Consider the following 17,519-nt stretch of genomic DNA (forward strand, 5'->3'; position numbering starts at 1 on the left):
TAACGTGATGGCACACACTCATGAAACAATAACTTGCGAAAAGGATTATTTGAAAAGGCCAACAAACATAGAAGAGGCCATTTACTAGAGACTTGGAAGCTTTATTTAGTCTATTTAGTCACCATTGTTTCTCGAATAAAAGAGATGATCTTTCCACTTCCTTTATATAGTGCTATAGACGATTTTCTAGGCCTTGCCCTTCCAGTGCCAGCGACATGTTTTAGGGTTCATTACGATCATTCTCCGAACCCTATGAGTTCTATTTAAAATGGTACGTATATGGACATATAGATCGATGTGCCTTCTACAACCATCCAAATGAGAATATTCTCAAATATTTTTTGGTTAATTTCTACATGGAGAATGGTGGTGAAGCATGCTGAGGTTGTCTTGTAATTGGGTAGTCATGCTGCTTATATGTGGTAGTTTGGAGTTTTATGATGCTTATTTTGACTCTATCTAGCTTTTTTTATTTTTTTACTTTAACCTTTCTCTGATGCATTCAATGCAGGTGGTGGAATATCACTGTGAAAGAGCCAGCAAGGAAACTAGTTAAGATGCAACCCAAGGCTCCAGTGTGCCGGCTAATTTGTTCACTTGATCATGGTGAGGATCCATGATTGCAGGAACGAGGATCACAGACAATTATACTGCTGAATTTTCCCTCTGAAAATATTTTAAAGTTCTTATTCCAACTTTAGCAGTCAGCATATCTAGAGCTGTGAGTCTGTGCCTAAAGATGCATTAGCTTTTATGCAATTACTAGGGGATCTCTGTAGGTTTTGGGTTTCAGGATACTGTAAACTCATATTGTAATCAATATTTAAGTCATGTACAGAATAAAAGTGAATGCTTATTCAAGGACATATTTAAAGAGTTTTACTGCATCAATATCCTAGTAGAAGAGCAGCTAGCGGATAATGTTTATTACTGTTGCGGGGACGGCGCTTTGGCCGGAGCCTCGCGCAACAGCATAGCCCACATTAAGCTAGCAGAGAAAGAGGACCACGTTCCTCCCGAGGTATTGTCCGCTTTGGACGCTCCGGCCCGCATGTCCAGCGCTGACGGGGGGAGACTGGTGCCCTCACGGGTTTGCCCTTCAAAAGGCGCCTCGAGAGGAAAGGATTTCCACCCCCCATTTAAGACATGGAACCTTTCCGCTACTAGCCGATGTGGGACTAAATTCAAGGTCCCCTCCCCTCCCCACAACAATTACTTATGTGGACATCAAAGCAAATCTCACCTACTTCATTGTTCATTTCATATATGATAAGATGTTTTATTGAGCTATTGTTGTACAATAGCAAGCTATTGCAGAGTCTCCTTCTCGAAAATAATCCTTGCCATCCAGATTACATATTTTCAGTAGACTGTTAGATGCACGCTAGCAGGGTGAAGATACATGATGGATGGATCTTGTGTTCGAATACTCTCGCGTTCGGGATTGATTTGAAGAGATCCAATCTTACAGCTAATGACAATGAGTATCTTTATAGCTAAAGTTATCATAATTGTGTGAACCCCACATGGTACATTGAAGAGCAACCTATATCATGCAACATAGGGAACCTTAAACTTGCAAATTATGGAGAGCTGCGACTGCCTGACCAACCCGGCCATTAGGGAGGATCCAGGTGACTCGTTTTCACTGCAAGCGTCGACACCAAATTGCACTCTCGGGAATAATCTCATCTGCCTCGCATCTAAACGCTCTTATTCACCATCTTTATCAGTAGAAGACTTGCTACCTTTTCTTTCACCTAAAAAAAAAAAATATTTTTTTCAATTTTAGCAACGCTACAGCCAATAAAATTAGAAAAAAAAATAACGGGGAGAAAAAGAAACAGATTATTTCAAAAAAAAAATTATACTCTCCAGCATGATCGGTCGGAAAAAAGGTCATTTAATTAGCCGGACTATTTACCTTTCAGTCGATATAGGTGACTCGAAAAAAAGCTACCCCTTCTGCTAATGGCAAAATACCGCAGAGCAGCGACAGCGACAGGCCACCTACATGGCCATACCGACTTAAATGAGTTACACGCACCTGGCTCTTGCTTTAATTTTCAGCAGCAACCCCCGCCCCCTTTTAAGCCAAAAAAAAAAAAAAAAAAAAAAAAAAAAAAAAAACCCGCCCCCGGTTTTGTACAGCTTTATTTATTCTATATTTTTATTGCATCGGCGGCCGGAGCCAGTTTCTGGTTTTTCATTCCGATTCCGGATCTCGTTTACTTTACCCAAAGAGAAGCGAGCGAGCGAGCGAGCGTGAGAGAGAAGAGGTATGTCGAGGCCGGCTCGGAGCGACGTTCATTTGCCAGTGGAGGAGGCGGCGAAGAGAGAGGCGGAAGCGCAGGAATATTTCCAAGGAATCGCCCCCAAGCGCCACTCCAAGCCCTCTCGGAGCGAATACTCTCCCGGCTACTCCGACACCCTCCCCCCTTCCGATGAAGATTCTATCCCCGAGATCGACAAGCTCCGAGATCTCCAGGCCGATCCCCAGGTGCCTCCTGTCTTTACTGATTCCAACTGATCCAGCCTAGTCTCCGCCATGTACCGATTAAATTTTGCGCTCCCTTGATTGATAGAATTTTTGCTTTCGAGCTTGCAGAAACTGGTTTGCGATGGAGGTGAGGTGGTAGAGGAATACGTGGAGACGGAGTATTACAAGGAAATGAATTGCATCGACAAGCGACACCACACGGTATCTATCGATCTATTTGCTTCCTCACTAGAATTCTGCTATTTGTCGTGCGATTTGCTGCTGCATCGAAGGGTTTGTGATTTGATGTCATGACTTATTGATTGCTACGATTCAATCAGATATTTGAACTTTTCCCCGAATTTTCACAGCATCTGGTCAAGCCAACGTAGTTATTCATGTGATATTGCGGATCGAAATAGACCGATACGATGATTTTGTATTGTGTATTATATCGTGTCGAACATCTGTGCATCTTTTCGTAGCTTTACATTCATGTGCACATTAAGGATGGACAATACAGATATATATTTTTTGTTCATTTGTTGTGATTCATGAAAATGATATGCATCTGTGAGTATAGATTGTGTATTATATGATGATGTTATATAAATATGATATAAATACGATGATGTTATATTGTATCTAACACCTGTGCATCGTTTGATAGATTTTGTATCGTGTATTATATTGTATCGAACATCGTTTCATAGCTTTACACTCATGTGCACATTAAGGATGAACGATACTGATATAAGTTTTATTCACTTGTTGTGATTCATAAAAATGATATGCATCTGTGAGTATACATTGTGTATTATATGATGATCTTATATAAATATGATATAAATACGATGATGTTATATTGTATCTAACGCGTGTGCATCTTTTGACAGATTTACATCCATGTGCACACTACAAATGAACAATATAGATGTATATTTTATTCACTTATTGTGATTCATAGAAATGATATGCAATTCCCTGGATCATTTAGTTCATGCCCTTTGCTTCATGCATCGAGGTCTAATCTTTTCTAATTCCATTGTTGTTCCTTTTTCTTTCCCCCCTCTTTTTCTCCTTCTAGTAAACTAATGCTGTTATAGTTAACTTGTTCATTTTTAACTTTCTTTTATCTTTTAATCAGCAAAGTTATTAGGCTAATATGCATAACGGTGTTGCTTCACCAATTCAAAATAGGCACCTTGCGGATGTGCGCCAAACAAGAGATGTATCTGGTCAGATGGGTTTTTTTTTTTGGGCAAAAAAGTACTTTTTTCCCTGTGTTCTAATTTGTGTCATGCTAGGGCAACCCCCCCCTCCCCCCTCTTCTCTTCTCTTCTCTTAAATCTCCTCTAGAAACTCTACACCTTGGTTCAGTGTTTGCACAGCTTACCTATATCTGGCCATCACATTTGCCATCCTTTTTGTACTTGTTTGAAGAAAATTTAGTCTCATGGATGATAATTATATTTAGTCTGTTACGGCTTTGCTTGGTCATTGTCGCTCTGGGAATTGAAATCTGTAATCTTCTGTGCAATTAACTTTCCTTTATTCTCTCTCTCTCTCTAAAAATTGTAGCAACATTACTCTTTTAAGTGCTGTAGGCCACTTGGATTTGAGAGAAAATAGCTTTTGTTGCTGGAAATTGGACCCGGGGGCCGCCGTGAAGCCGGGGAAGGAGGAGCTCCGCTGCTGCAGGGGGCGGACGGCGGTGCGCCGGCTGGCTGCGTCCTCCGCTGCGGGGGGGTGTGCAAGTCCTGCAAAGAAAACCGGTGGCCGGGCTCCCCGGCGCCGGCCCTCCGATGCCTAAGTCAGAGGGGGCAAGTATGTGGAGAAGACAAAGAGAATCTTGTGTTCAATTGTGTCTGTGCTGTTTTCTTCCTTTTTCCCCCGGTCTAGGAGGGTTCTCTCCAGCTCCGGGTTTTTTTCTCTGGTTTTTGGTCCTCTCTCCCTTTTCCCTCCAGGTTTTCTTTTATAGGAGGATTTTTGTTACCTGGGAGGTGACAGGAGGTTTGTCCTGTTTTGTAATAATTGGGCACGATTTGGCCCATTAATGGCGTAATGGAGAACGGGACCGGATCAGACCAGAATCAGGGAGTTGTCACGGTCGATTGGACCTGTTGGAGTGGTTGAACCGCCGGCTGTGGTGGGCCTGGGGTCCGTGGATGGTAAGTGCATTTATTACCGAATGAACCGGCGGTCAGGGATAGCCATACGTTCTGATGGTTCAGTGATCCGGAGATCGTCTTGGGCCGTGTTCATTAAATGCCTGAGTGCATCGGAGACTTGAGGGAGTCTCATTCATTAATGGCAGGTCGTGCCCGAACGCCTGAGGAGATCTTATGCCTTGATGGCTTGGAGATAGTGGCAGGTCGCAAGCCGTAGGAGTTGTCAAGTCCCTTGGACTTTAGGCGGAGGTTGAACATTTGGTTAAGGCATCGGCTCGGCAAGGGTGCCGAGCCGAGCTGATCGCCCAATGGGGCGCCCTGTGGCGGGGCTGCTTTGAGTACTCCTGGTCGGCGCCCTTTAGGCGAGCACCTTCTAGCAGAGCGCCTCGGCGCTGTCTTTGGTCGGCACTTTCTAACCGAGCAGCTTATTTTGGTTGGGCACCTCTTGGCGCGCACTCTGGTCGGCGCCTTCTAGTCGAGCGCCTTCCTGGTCGGCATCCTTTGGCCGAGCAGCTTTCTGGTCGGCGATCTTTGGCCGAGCAGCTCTCCGTTCGGCACTCTTTGGCCGAGCAACTTTCCGGCTGGCGCTCTTCGGCCGAGCAGCTCTCTGGTCGGCACTCTCTGACCGAGCAGCTTTCCGGTCGGCGCTCTTTGGCTGAGCGCCTCCGTGGATGTATGACTTGGGGTTTTTCCCCCAACAGCTTTTAATACAGATTGTTAGTGGCTGTCAATTGATTGATGCTTGCATGCTCATGGGCATATTCACCTTATCTTGATTAAGATGGGAGCCATTGTAGGCCTCTCTGACAGGATATAGTTTTAGTTTAATGAACTGCATTCTTGTCTCCATGCAACTGATATCCTATGTAATTCAATATATTCGCTCTATTATTTGATTATTTTAGGACCCATTTCTTATTGTTATAGTTTTCTGTGTCTGTTTTCAGAATTCTAAGAAGAAAATTGAACTAGACTTTAACAAAGTGTATGATGAAACTCTTTTGCTTTTTAAATTGTTTGTAAAACCTTTAGAGATTTTGGCAGCAAAGCATTATTGCTTTCCAAAAACCAGTGAACATAAAAGCAAGGAATGGCAGAAGTTCCATGCAAATGCCATCTGCGACATCAATCTCCATCACTTATTTTTAGGGAAAAAACACAAAAACAGCAAAAATACCCAAGAGGTCTTTAGCTAATATCCTTGTCTCTATCATGCTGAATGATATACACTTTTAAGTATAGGTTTCATGTTGTATATTACCTTGTGCCGAATGCTTAAAAAAAAACCTCTGCTTCTCTAGCTTTCAGTAATGAATGATCGAATATATATATTAACTGTTTTCTTTGTTCAGTTCATTGTTACAACCTTCTAATCCTGATTGAATGACTTTAAATTTCATATCACAATATATTAACTAGTGATATGCGCATGGTACAGCTGAGCTCATCCTTTGCCATACACCCATACTCTGTAGTCAATCATGCTTTTAGCCCTTTGTTTTGAAGTTGTCAAGGAACACCTGAATATTTAGTTGGGATTTCTGCCTCTCGTGCTTATATATTTTTTACATGTACTGGCCTTGTAGACTGGAACAGGGTTCATCAAGATAGAGAAATCCAATGGCAGCTGCATTGACCTGGGACCAGTCTCCCCTGCATCTGGCCGCAATGTGTCTTGCAAGGGAAATCCAGCAACAAATGAATGGATTCCATCTTCATGACACGGTATGAGAAATTCATGACCTTTTTTCTTTTTTAGTGATCACTGACCCCATCTTTGTCCTCGGAAAACTTAGTCCGGTTCTTTTGTTCCAGATAGCTCCAATCTCGAACCTACCTAATAGGAGTGATATATGACTTTGTTTAATTATGGATCCCTATCGTCAAGAGATCTCTATCAGCAATTTGGCATGGTATTCTATAAACATTTGAGTGCAAGTGACATTTGTGTTGTGGTTCCCAAAAGATACAGACACCTATGTGCAGCTAAGATTTGTCACTTTTGATCCCTAAATATGAATATGAGCTGGAACAGTTCAATTTTAGCGGCATTGTGTACTGCAGCTTTTCCATTAACTTGCAGCTTGTTCATGAAAATGTTGTTCCTCATCAGAATTCTGTGAATCGCTTTGGTTATGGTAAAGATGATTGCATTATTGCAGGCAAAGATTTAGGCATTGGATGCGTTTCTCTTCCGTATGCTGCTGCATCCAGGGAAGCTGTAATTTGAGAGTTGAGTTCAAGGGTGTCAATTAGTGTTGAATATTAGCCACAGGGGTTTAATTCCACCATGATTTCCACTGGATTTGGTAATGTTTATGTTTTCTTAAAAAAAATAATTTGACATTGGATTAACTCCCCCCTTCCCTGCTCATCCAACAGACTGTGGACAATTTTGGCATGTCCGATTATGGCAATTTTTAATCAATCCACAAAATCTAGAACACGGTCTCGGCATCCGATGGACGGCAGACGACGAGGCAGCACGTGTGAAGATTCTCGCCCATCCTCCGCTATTTTAAAAGCGATCCGAGTCCCAAAGCCCTCCTCCCTCTTTTCGGGCGGCCAAGGCGAAGAAGAAGTCGAAAGGAGGATGGAATCATCGTTATCCGACGAGACCCTGTTCGGGACGGCTCTCGTGACCCTGTACGTGATGTGCCCGCTTACCGTCCTCTCCCTCCGCTTCCTAGCCGCACCCTACGGCCGCCACGCCCGCTCCGGGTGGGGTCCCGCCCTCCCCGCGGCCCTGGCCTGGGCCCTCATGGAGAGCCCCACCCTGTGGCTCACCCTCCTCCTCCTCCCCCGCGGCCGCCACCGCTCCCACCCCCTCGCCCTCACCATCCTCGCCCTCTACCTCCTCCACTACATCCACCGCACCGTCGTCTACCCTCTCCGCCTCTCCATCAAGTCCAAGTCCAAGTCCGGCTTCCCCCTCGTCATCGCCCTCGTCGCCTTCTCCTTCAACCTCCTCAACGCCTACCTCCAGGCCCGCTCCGCCTCCCACTATGCCGAGTACCCGGCGGCCTCCTCCGCCTTCGCCTTCGGGTTGTGGGTATGGCTGCGGGTTCTGGTAGGGATGGGGATCTTCTTCTGGGGCATGTCGGTGAACATACGGTCGGATCTGGCGCTGTTGAGGCTCAAGGCGGAGGGGGGAGGGTACAGGATCCCGCGGGGCGGGTGGTTCGAGTGGGTGAGCTGCCCCAACTACATGGGGGAGGCGGCGGAGTGGCTGGGATGGGCGGTGGTGGCCTGCTCTCCGGCGGCGCTGGCCTTCTTTCTCTACACTTGTTCCAACCTGGTGCCCAGGGCTAGGGCGCATCACCAGTGGTACCTGGAGAAGTTCGGGGAGGACTACCCCAGGTCCAGGAAAGCCGTCGTGCCCTTCGTCTACTGATGTACGCGGAATCCGTTGCGGACGCTGGCTTCTAGAAGGGGTCGATTCAGCTGATTTTCTTTTTACAATCCCACCTTTCACCTTCGATCTAGCGATGAAATTTTGTTCGGTGTAATGGAGTGAGGAAAAAACATGCAATCAATAAATCATTGTCCGGTGTTCTGAAATTTATTATTATTATTATTATTATTATTTTGTTGCATCCTTTTCACTAAAAAAAATAAAAATAAATAAATAAATCATTCTCTCTCAGTATTGGGTAGCGAGGGAATTCTTAATATCTTTTTTCTCTATTTTTTGTTGGAAGCAAGTGAAACAACTTAAACAACTTTGCACATTTGATTTGTGTCCATTAAAATTAGAATCAGAGTGCTTATATTTTCTAATGTAATTGGCCCGCAATAAAAGTTGAAATCAAAATCAAATGAGAATATTAGGAAAAAAATAAAAATTATGTTTTGAAGAATTGGAGCATTTTTTTTATTTTCTTCTGAAATCGAAATGAAAATGAAACTTTTTTCGACCCAAAAAAAAAACATTCATTTTTAACTTTTTTTTAAAAAATATTTATTTTTTTAAAAAAAATTAGCTCTTCCTAATTATCGATAAAATAATATAAAACGAGCAATGCAGGCGCTGGTCTGCTAGAAACGGCTTAAACGCCCCATCCTCTCATGATTATTTTGTCTCCGAAAAAATGACACCTTTTCTTTTAACAAAGATGCACAGCAGCACAAGCTTCTTTGGTGACATGTACGGTTGATGTTGGTCGTATATCCCTTGCTTGCGACCAGCTTGGAGAAATGAAAACCTTAGAATTACCATAGACGAGGGCCAACTAGGTGCCTAAATCACCTTGATACCTAGTGTCTGCTGCAGTTCACCTAAGAATAAACAGAAAAGGATCCTGCTTCCAGAAACCTAAAACAGTGTCGATTTGGAAATGGAGCGCCGTCTATCTCCTGATCTCGGGCAATGAAGACATACAACCGAAAATCTTGACTGATCAAGTGAAAAAGCTAACAAGTTAAAGATAGATCTACCAAAATGGTGGGGAGTAATAAGGAGATTAGTTTGAGTAGCATATAGTGTAAGGAACATAAAAAAGCAATGAAAATCGAAAATCAATAACGTAAGAGATGTTAAAGTAGATGAAATAATAACCTCCGGTAAATTTTCATGGATCACATTAGAGGTTAGCAATTTACAATCTCCTGCTGTGATCGGATAATATATAAACTTCCAATTAATAACAACACACGGATCTTGGTGCAATCTTTGATGATAAAACAATTTTACAAGGGGACCCATTACCTATTCACTTGTTCTGACTTCTAACAGTCTACTCTGAAAGCTGAAACCTGCTTGCTTCAACTGCATTCACATGTTTCCCTGTTGAATGTTTTGTCGAATGTATTAAGTACTCCCTTTTTTTTCATAAACCTGTACACTGAACTTGCAACCACCATGCCCATTGCCATGAAAATCTTTGCATGTCTTTCCTCCAATCTCATTGTTTCCTTCTGCATGGAAGGAAACAAACATGTCCACGCGTGGCACCCGGTCCAATCGAATATTGACAATATGCACTCCAATGGACGTTTGGTTTAAAAAAGAAAAATCTGAATAGCCCAACCAGGAATAAAAAGATCTCAATTATACGCTCGGGAGAAATAGAACCAGATACCCTGGCAAAATAATCTTTCTGCAAACAGTCATACACCATTTTCAGGCTGCTCAAACTTTGTAACAAATTGGACTAGCAAGCTTGAAATTACGCTTTCCTAAACATGGTCCTTGTAGGGCATCCATTTGGCTGCTAATCACACTCGCAATCCGGAATCCCTGATCCCGCAACTGCATTCTTATATGAGAGATGTATTCCCAGTTCTCCTTTAGAAGTTCATCATCAGACCTGCAAGGCAATGATCCAAAGCGATTGATTAAATGGAAAAAACAACAGGAACTACAAGAAACTTCTAAAACAAGAAACATAGTCAAATCTGACATCTTGCTATAGCTTTAGGAACTCCAGGTTTTGTTGTGCTAAAATGATTGTAATTAGGCCGCTCTTACCACTCATATATTTCCAATATGGTGGTTGTTATTAATGCAAGTTCTTTTTTAGAGAAACATCATGGTAAACTGGGAGGAAAAAAAAGGAAAAGAAAAAAAGCAAGAAAAACTGAGCATACGGCCACCATGGCAGGGACCTTGTCTAGATCCCCCTGGTCCTCAAGGTTGTTTGTGCTGTACATAGTAAATAACAAATGGCTTTCTCTACGCCATATATGACAGCTATATCAGTAGTGCCTCATAGATCTGTCATTGCAATAAAGCTGGTTAAAGACAGCAAAATAATTTGCTCAAGAAAAAGGGCAGCAAAACTGTGGATCAAAAAAATTTATAACTCTTTCCTACAAACTAATAAAGCTATAAATATAGAATTTTAAAGAATTTTAGAAGAATTCATATTGGCGATCATTTGCATTCAACAATAATCTTCTGCTGCGCAAAGAAAAATATGAAAAATCTTTATGAGAGTACTGCTATGAAATGCAATATGATGCAATCATAAAGGCATTAAACTCCAAGATTTTAGTAAGGTTATCATTGATCACCATTTTATAATTGGTGACCATTATATCATACTGCCTTTCTAATGTGCAGATACATTTTCTTAGGTTTGTGAGAATCCTTTAGCAGAGTATTTAACTTCAGGTATCAAAAGAAAATAAGCAGATACCTCATGATCAATGAAGACCACTCTCCATAACCAGCAGAGGTGAGGCTTGCCATGGTGGCATTCTTATTTCTCATAGGCCTTCTTGTAAAGAAACTCACAGACCAGCCACCAGCTTGGAGTTTTATGAGCAATCTAGAAACAATCATGTGGGCCAAATGTCTCATGTTTTCAACCTGGTTAGTCCTAATATAAAAAGTTCATGCATGAGAAAAAGCTAGAACAGTACCAGATCAAAAGCTGAAAAATTGCTAGTGTACATTTACAAGATGTATGATAGCTTACCAATGTAGAGCAGAACTTCCGTTGTAGGCAATTTCTGATAAGAATATGTCATCTGCATCCATCAATATTACATCTAGACCATCATCACTGGGAGTCATGGTATTGAAATAGCTCTCTGCCACCTGAACTGTCAAATTTAACTCTCGCAAGAATCGACCTTTATTAATATATTGGCGAGCATGCTGCTGGCAAATTGTGGGAAATTCATCTTCTTCCAAGTTATTAAGCTCAGCATGGAAAGCAAAAATATTGCAATAGTCATCCCGATCACTTGTTCTAACTTGCTTAAAGACTCCAGAGTGGCTACTTTGACAGGATTCTAACATAACAGTCAGAGATATCAGCAAAGTGAGCAGTAGAACTCCAATGGTCACAAGTGCAGCAATAAAGATGGCTGCAGCAAAAGATGACATGTAGATACCAGACTCCACAATGTAGCGGCTTCCCATTTCTGTACAGAAATTTAAGATTGAAAATGGCAAGGATTATTGGTACTTGCTAGCTAATGTTTGATAAAAGACATTCTGATAAATGATTCAGAAAACCTAAACTTGCATCCAAATATTTCTATATATTTACTACTCTTTTAGGATTGAAACTATGACTTCCACCTGTTAGTAAAAGGCCAAGTAAAAAGTAGAGTAAATCATGTGTAAACTCGCACATGCTCATGTCTTTGATGGTGTCTCAGAAGGAGTTCCAGTCTAAGTAATTCGATCACAAATCAAGCCCTCATGCCCTGATGGCTGTGAAAATGGGCTGGTGGGAAGACTGATGAAAATCATCATGAGAATTCGCAAGCAAGGAGATAAGGACATGATGACTAAGATAGATTAGCAGAAACACATGTGATGTTAAACCCAGTCAGCTTGGACATATCTTGGATGACCTTTGTCACTGATGTAATTGATGAAGTCTGGACATGGTCCAATGCGGAAGATTTTACTATTCAAAATCACCACCCTTTAATGCATAAAAAGGAATCTATATAGTGTAGATGATTTGTAGCACTTGATTCCTCATAGAATCCAAGATCTATTAATGTTTAGACCATTAGCGTGCACACTTAATTTTTTTATAACTGAAAAGTTTCTTTGTCAGAAAGAAGACCAGAAACTGATCCACGCTGCAGACATGCAAGGTATGGAAGAGCACAAGAGAAAAGGCTAAAAATGCTTATTCTTCTAGCTCCAAAAAATCTTACTTCTGATCCTCTTTGGACTATTGATAAGAGATATTCTATGTTAGCTATCTTGTGTTCCTAATCTAGATTAAATTCTTTCCAAATCTATTGACCTATATTGTCTATTTCTCTAGGAATTTGGTGTGGGAACAAGAGCGAAATTCAATAGTTAAGTTCAATGTTGTATTTAAAAAATGGCACAGAGAATAGGAGCCAGGCAGAGGGAATGAACTGCCCATACAGGAGATCTGAACCATATATCAGCAATTTTTGCTTCCAATGTCCATATCAGGCTAGTTGTTTATGATTCTCCACAATAAGTCCTTTTAGGAAAAGCCTATTAGAATTACTAGCAGAGACCACTGCATAATAAGATGTTTACGGGCTCGGGAGTATGTGTAACATGAATATTCACTATCAGAACTTCCCAGATAAGATGGAAACTATACATGTACATTCATTGGTAAACTATGTCTACCTTATCAAACCACCTGAAAATAGCACCCCAGCTCTAGAATTCAGTTTATCCTTCATATAGCATGAAGCTAGCGAAAAGGTCTACAAATGTATAACTAAAGAGAATCTTTACTTTGCATAGAAACATAGGCTTGCCCACAAGAAGTCATATCAGCACAATCATGGCAAAAAGCAAGAAAGCATAAGGCTGAGCAACAGTCTCGTACCAGAATGTCTTCCACTCAAAAGACTATGGCTTGAGTCCCCTGACTCCATTTGGTCAGCAAAAGCAGGCACGGAACCAACCGATGTCAGAGCAAAATAAATAAGCATTCAACTCTTTGGACAGAGCTGAAGTATCTCCGTGGGAAATCACCTCTTTATTCCGCTTCTCTACCTGTATAATCATGAAATATAATCTTTGGTTTAGATTGTGGATGCAATAATATATAACACGAACCATGACAAGTCAGTCACAGAGATTTCACTATGGAGTTAATAGGGTTCTGAAAAAGGTATAACTCATGGATTTCAAGAGTAGGAACATCAAGTCACAGATGTAAGCAGAAGTTTTTGAATGGAAAATGGACTTCCTGAAGAACCAATAAGAAAAATAACACTATCACTCTTTTATGTTTCTTTGATGTAATTATATATATATATATATATATATATATATATATATATATATATATATATATATATATATATTATACTAAGGGAGGCAAAAGTCGACCAAGATTTTATTAAAAAAAATTAGTAATTATAGAGAGGATGAGTTATAGAAATTAGAGAGTCCGTCATATCAGAACTGTAGGTGTCAGTTGTAACCAAACAAATTCATGAGAAAGTAAAGAAGATAGCAAAGTAGTAATTATATTTTTCTTGAAGTCATAAGAAAGATTGCGTGGAACTCAAAAAAAGTATAGAAACAACGGAAAGGAAATTGCAGAAATCTTGATTCTTTTTTCAAAATTTCCTCCCATATTTCATCCCATCCATTATTCTAAAAGCATTATCAACAGAAAACATAGATTTAAAAGGAAATTGGTAATCCATCTAGACATGGTAAAAGAAAAACCCTAAAAATCCTAAGGAAATCAATAGAGTCATTGCTCGAAAACGTTTGCAGAGGGTGAGATGTGGGATTACGGAAATGATACCTGAGAGCAAGATCGAAGAGGCTATGAGCCCTGACGGACCACATCGAAGGCGGATGACCGGAGGAAACAAGAGCCCGTGAACAGAAACCTCTGCATCCTTCCATCGGTGCTAGAATTGTCCTCCCCTTCCCCTTCCCCTTCCCCTTCCCTTATTGATATACTTTTGGTAATATTTTTTCCGTGTGGATTTAGGCTGCAATAATTGCAGTTACTAATATCTTTCCTTCGCTTTCGTTTGGCCTATTATAATTATGAAGTTCGTTGTCGAGATTTCGATATCACCCTCCATGCCCGGAGGGGAAGAGAGAGAAGGGGCCGATATTTTTAATGTGGGTGCTGAAATCGCCCATCGTGATAACGCGAGTACATCCACGGGCCGGCATGGGCGTCGGCAGGAAATTTCCAATTTAATTCTCGACCGTATGACGGCCCGGTTGATCTGGTTTTCCCCTCCGCGTGTGATGGCATCGAATGCATGCGTGGTGAGGTAGAGGTTAGGCACTTAGGCCTGCACCACGTGATTGGTGGAATAATTTGGAGGGCGGTCGAGAGATTGCATAATAAGTAGATGTCAGATCACGAAAAAGTTATTGGTTAGATCGCAAACATACATAAAAATAATTAATTTCTAATAAAAATGATTTATCAGTTCAACGGTGAATCTGATCTCACAAAAAAATTTTATGGCTCCATAAATTACACCTAAAAAAATATATTCTATTACATGTATTACTGTAAATTTTATTTATCATATATTCATTTTGGTGATTAGTATACAGAAATAGGCTTCGGCGGTGCACCGATAATTATTTTCACGAGCAAGCAAAAAAAGCAGCTTCATGGGAAGATCATGATGGTGAGTTTACGGCTCTTTTGGTTGAATAATTGGAGGGCCGTCCACAGATTGCATAATAAGTAGAAATTATTGGTTAGATCACAAACATACTTAAATATGGTTAATTTCTGATGAGACTGGTTTATCAGTTTAACAGTGAATCTGATTCAACTAAAAATTTTACGGTTCCATAAATTACATCTAAAAAAAATATATATTGCATGTATTAGTGTAAATTTTATTTATCATGTATTTATTTTGGCGATTAGTATACGGAAATAGGCATCGGCGATTGGCGGGGTGCACGGGTAATTCTTTTCATGAGCAAGCAAAAAAGCAGCTTCATGAAATGAACGTTATGGTGAGTTTACAACTCTCTACAACCCTTATCCTCTAATCTCTAATGAAAATCTTAGAACCACGCTGCTACCACATGCAACATGTAATTAATCATGCAAAGAATGAAAACTTTATAAATGGGCCTTTAAAATGCATCAAATCTCACACATTCCGCCTGAACCCGGATGCCAGGTGGTGGTGAATAAAATATTTTAAAAAATAGTTATCTAATTACTATTGCAAAGCTTATTTCATCGAAATTGGAAAGTTATATCATTGTTCAAAAACAAAAGTTTTATTAAAAAACAGGCCTTCTCATAAAAAATGTATAGTCAAAAGATTACATTTGATAAAGTGTTGGTCTCGTAGTAATATTTTCTTCTCTTTTTTTCTTTTCCTTTCATCATAAAAAATCACAGAATACAAAGAATAATGTGGATATATGTGTTGCAGATAATGTTGAGGGTGAGTGCCATGAAACCACTTGATCTGGTTCTCAGCTCTGAGACCCTCATGCAATCAAAGAGAACCTCTTGTTCCTGCATGATCCCGGAGTGGATATTTGGATCTCAATATAGGAATTCTACCAAAATCAAAGCAATAAAGTTTGGTCAGAAAAAAATTTGTTTTAGGCAATGACATTTATCAGCACCTTATATTGCAGCATCTGAAACTATTTGCTTGCACATTGAACTACAGAATTCCCTAACAAGAGATCACATAATACACAGTTACCTCAGCATAACAAACAATGGCTGCAGAGTGTATTTATTTATTTTTTTTGGCCAAAGCAAGTATTTCATACAGTATATGTACGAATACACCCAATAAAATTAGAAAACAAAAGATTGCAGAGTGCTCGAGTCGACTCCCCTCCCAGTCCGCATGGTACTTCTGAAATGATTGGTCACGTAGGCAGCCACCCAGTCCGCAGCCCCATTAGCCTTTCTAAATACATGCTTGGCCTGAAAGGCCTCTCTATCCCTAATCATCACCCAGATATCTCAGAGTAAGCGGTGGTCCATATTGTAGAGTGTATTTCTATCTTGATCATCTACAAAGTACAGAGGCAACAGGGAGATGGCATCATGAGGTTTAAAGCGGATTCAAACTCCTGTGACATACAGGCTAGCTGCAAAAACAATGTCACACTTGATAGCATTAGATGCAGGCTCCATCTTTTTATGAAGTGCAGGGTTGCCCATTTCTGAAGCTGCATTTTTGCATTGAAGGCATGTTTCATCCAATCTTACCGTAGTCCTCACAGATAGACCCTCTGGTATGTCAGTAAGCTCACAAGTATCAGCGAAAGGAGCTCCCTGCAGCATACATGATAAAAAGAAAACATCAAGCAGCATTAGCATTTTGACTTGATGTCAAAGAGCTAAGTCTTTCTTGGCATGGACAAGAACCTTTGCCCATTCATAGGCAACTTCAACAAGGCCAAACTTGAGATCTACTTGCTGTGTTATACAATCTAATGCAGGTATAGGCATGAATAAGCACGTATTTTACCCAGTTCATATCTTTGTTTCATGTGTCATGAGAAAATATTAGACACAGTTTGAAAGTAGCAACATTTTTTCTTTTTTCTTTTTGCACTTGTCCGACTACATGAGTTTAAAGATTGTAGCTATACAAAATTGAGTCACATGAAAGATTAAAGGATTTTCCAGCCCAATCAATATCAACACAAGCTCTAAAATGCAATGGAATTCCTTGCTCAATTAAGTGGTGAAGTGCGGCCTTGATTAAAGAAAACGTTTATATATACACGGTTATTGAAGCTTTTTGGAATATGTTTGTATCAAACAAAATAGAATATAATAACATAATAGAAAAAGATAGTAATTTGGTTACCAGCTGGATTAACTTGTTTCCAAATCTCTCCAACTTCTGAAGACTAACCTCCAGAAATATTCATGATCAAATATCAACAAACAAATGTACTTATAAATTGTCCAAATCTGCTGTACTTAGGTACTCTTATCTAAGGTTTTAAACCCTGTAGGATGGGGTGTTCTGATTTCTCCATAGAATGGGATGCTCCATTGTCTCGTCTTGTCTCGGACGAGGATCTTGTAGGTATTCTCTCTCTCTCTCTCTCCCCTTCTTCTATCATTTTCTTCCCTTTCCTTTCTTTTTCTTTTTTTCTTTTTTTTTTCTTCTTTTTTTTTTCCTTCATTCTTTCCTCCTTTTTCTTTATCTTCCTTTTCTTCTTTCTTTTTCTTATCCCTTCCTTTACTTCTTTTTTTTCTTCTTTTTTTTCTTCTTTCTTTCCTTTCTTCCTTCTTTCCTTATCTTCCTTTTTTTTTCTTTTTCTTCTTCTTTCTTTTTCTTATCCCTTCCTTTACTTCTTTTTCTTTTTTTCCTTTTTCTTCTTTTTTCTCCTTCTCTTCTTCTTTCTTTCCTTCCTTTCATTCATTTTCTTCTTTCTTTCTTTCTTCTTTTTCTTTTTTTTTTAATTTCCT

At 40.2% G+C, this 17,519-nt stretch overlaps 3 protein-coding genes across 4 annotated transcripts; 2 read left to right on the forward strand and 1 right to left on the reverse strand.

The window, feature by feature from the left end:
- The first annotated feature begins 2,156 nt into the window (after window positions 1–2,156).
- Window positions 2,157–6,793, forward strand: LOC103699352. Of its 2 annotated transcripts, none has more exons than XM_039125108.1 (4): window positions 2,157–2,500; window positions 2,609–2,701; window positions 6,237–6,375; window positions 6,470–6,695. In XM_039125108.1, exons 1-3 carry the CDS (start codon window positions 2,282–2,284, stop codon window positions 6,369–6,371), a joined length of 447 nt encoding a protein of 148 aa, XP_038981036.1. In that variant the 5' UTR covers window positions 2,157–2,281; the 3' UTR covers window positions 6,372–6,375; window positions 6,470–6,695. The 2 variants fall into 2 exon arrangements, with proteins under 2 accessions (XP_038981036.1, XP_038981035.1); XM_039125107.1 differs by having other exon boundaries at window positions 2,161–2,500; window positions 6,466–6,793.
- Window positions 6,794–6,928: 135 nt separating this feature from the next.
- LOC103704073 (steroid 5-alpha-reductase DET2) lies at window positions 6,929–8,233 on the forward strand. Its single transcript, XM_039125106.1, has one exon. The coding sequence runs from the start codon at window positions 7,061–7,063 to the stop codon at window positions 8,042–8,044; it is 984 nt and encodes a 327-aa protein (XP_038981034.1). The 5' UTR covers window positions 6,929–7,060; the 3' UTR covers window positions 8,045–8,233.
- A 949-nt stretch (window positions 8,234–9,182) lies between these two features.
- Window positions 9,183–14,381, reverse strand: LOC103704072 (uncharacterized protein At2g39920). Its single transcript, XM_008787221.3, has 5 exons — window positions 13,875–14,381; window positions 12,939–13,108; window positions 11,073–11,523; window positions 10,791–10,973; window positions 9,183–9,959 (listed from the first exon to the last, which is right to left on the reverse strand). Exons 2-5 carry the CDS (start codon window positions 13,042–13,044, stop codon window positions 9,782–9,784), a joined length of 918 nt encoding a protein of 305 aa, XP_008785443.1. The 5' UTR covers window positions 13,045–13,108; window positions 13,875–14,381; the 3' UTR covers window positions 9,183–9,781.
- Between the last annotated feature and the right edge of the window lie 3,138 nt (window positions 14,382–17,519).

This window comes from Phoenix dactylifera, chromosome 3 (assembly GCF_009389715.1).
Source record: "Phoenix dactylifera cultivar Barhee BC4 chromosome 3, palm_55x_up_171113_PBpolish2nd_filt_p, whole genome shotgun sequence".
NCBI lineage: Eukaryota > Viridiplantae > Streptophyta > Magnoliopsida > Arecales > Arecaceae > Phoenix > Phoenix dactylifera.

What these genes read in the sequence shown, in the direction of transcription:
- LOC103704072 (XM_008787221.3), bottom strand. Translation starts at nt 13,044, where the DNA reads ATGCTTATTTATTTTGCTCTGACATCGGTTGGTTCCGTGCCTGCTTTT. An exon ending in TTTGAGTGGAAGACATTCTG is followed by an intron (nt 11,524 to 12,938) that starts GTACGAGACTGT and finishes ATTTCTGTACAG; the next exon opens with AAATGGGAAGCCGCTACATT. An exon ending in GGAAGTTCTGCTCTACATTG is followed by an intron (nt 10,974 to 11,072) that starts GTAAGCTATCAT and finishes TTTTTATATTAG; the next exon opens with GACTAACCAGGTTGAAAACA.
- LOC103704073 (XM_039125106.1), top strand. Translation starts at nt 7,061, where the DNA reads ATGGCAATTTTTAATCAATCCACAAAATCTAGAACACGGTCTCGGCAT.
- LOC103699352 (XM_039125108.1), top strand. Translation starts at nt 2,282, where the DNA reads ATGTCGAGGCCGGCTCGGAGCGACGTTCATTTGCCAGTGGAGGAGGCG. An exon ending in ATCTCCAGGCCGATCCCCAG is followed by an intron (nt 2,501 to 2,608) that starts GTGCCTCCTGTC and finishes TCGAGCTTGCAG; the next exon opens with AAACTGGTTTGCGATGGAGG. An exon ending in TCGACAAGCGACACCACACG is followed by an intron (nt 2,702 to 6,236) that starts GTATCTATCGAT and finishes CTGGCCTTGTAG; the next exon opens with ACTGGAACAGGGTTCATCAA.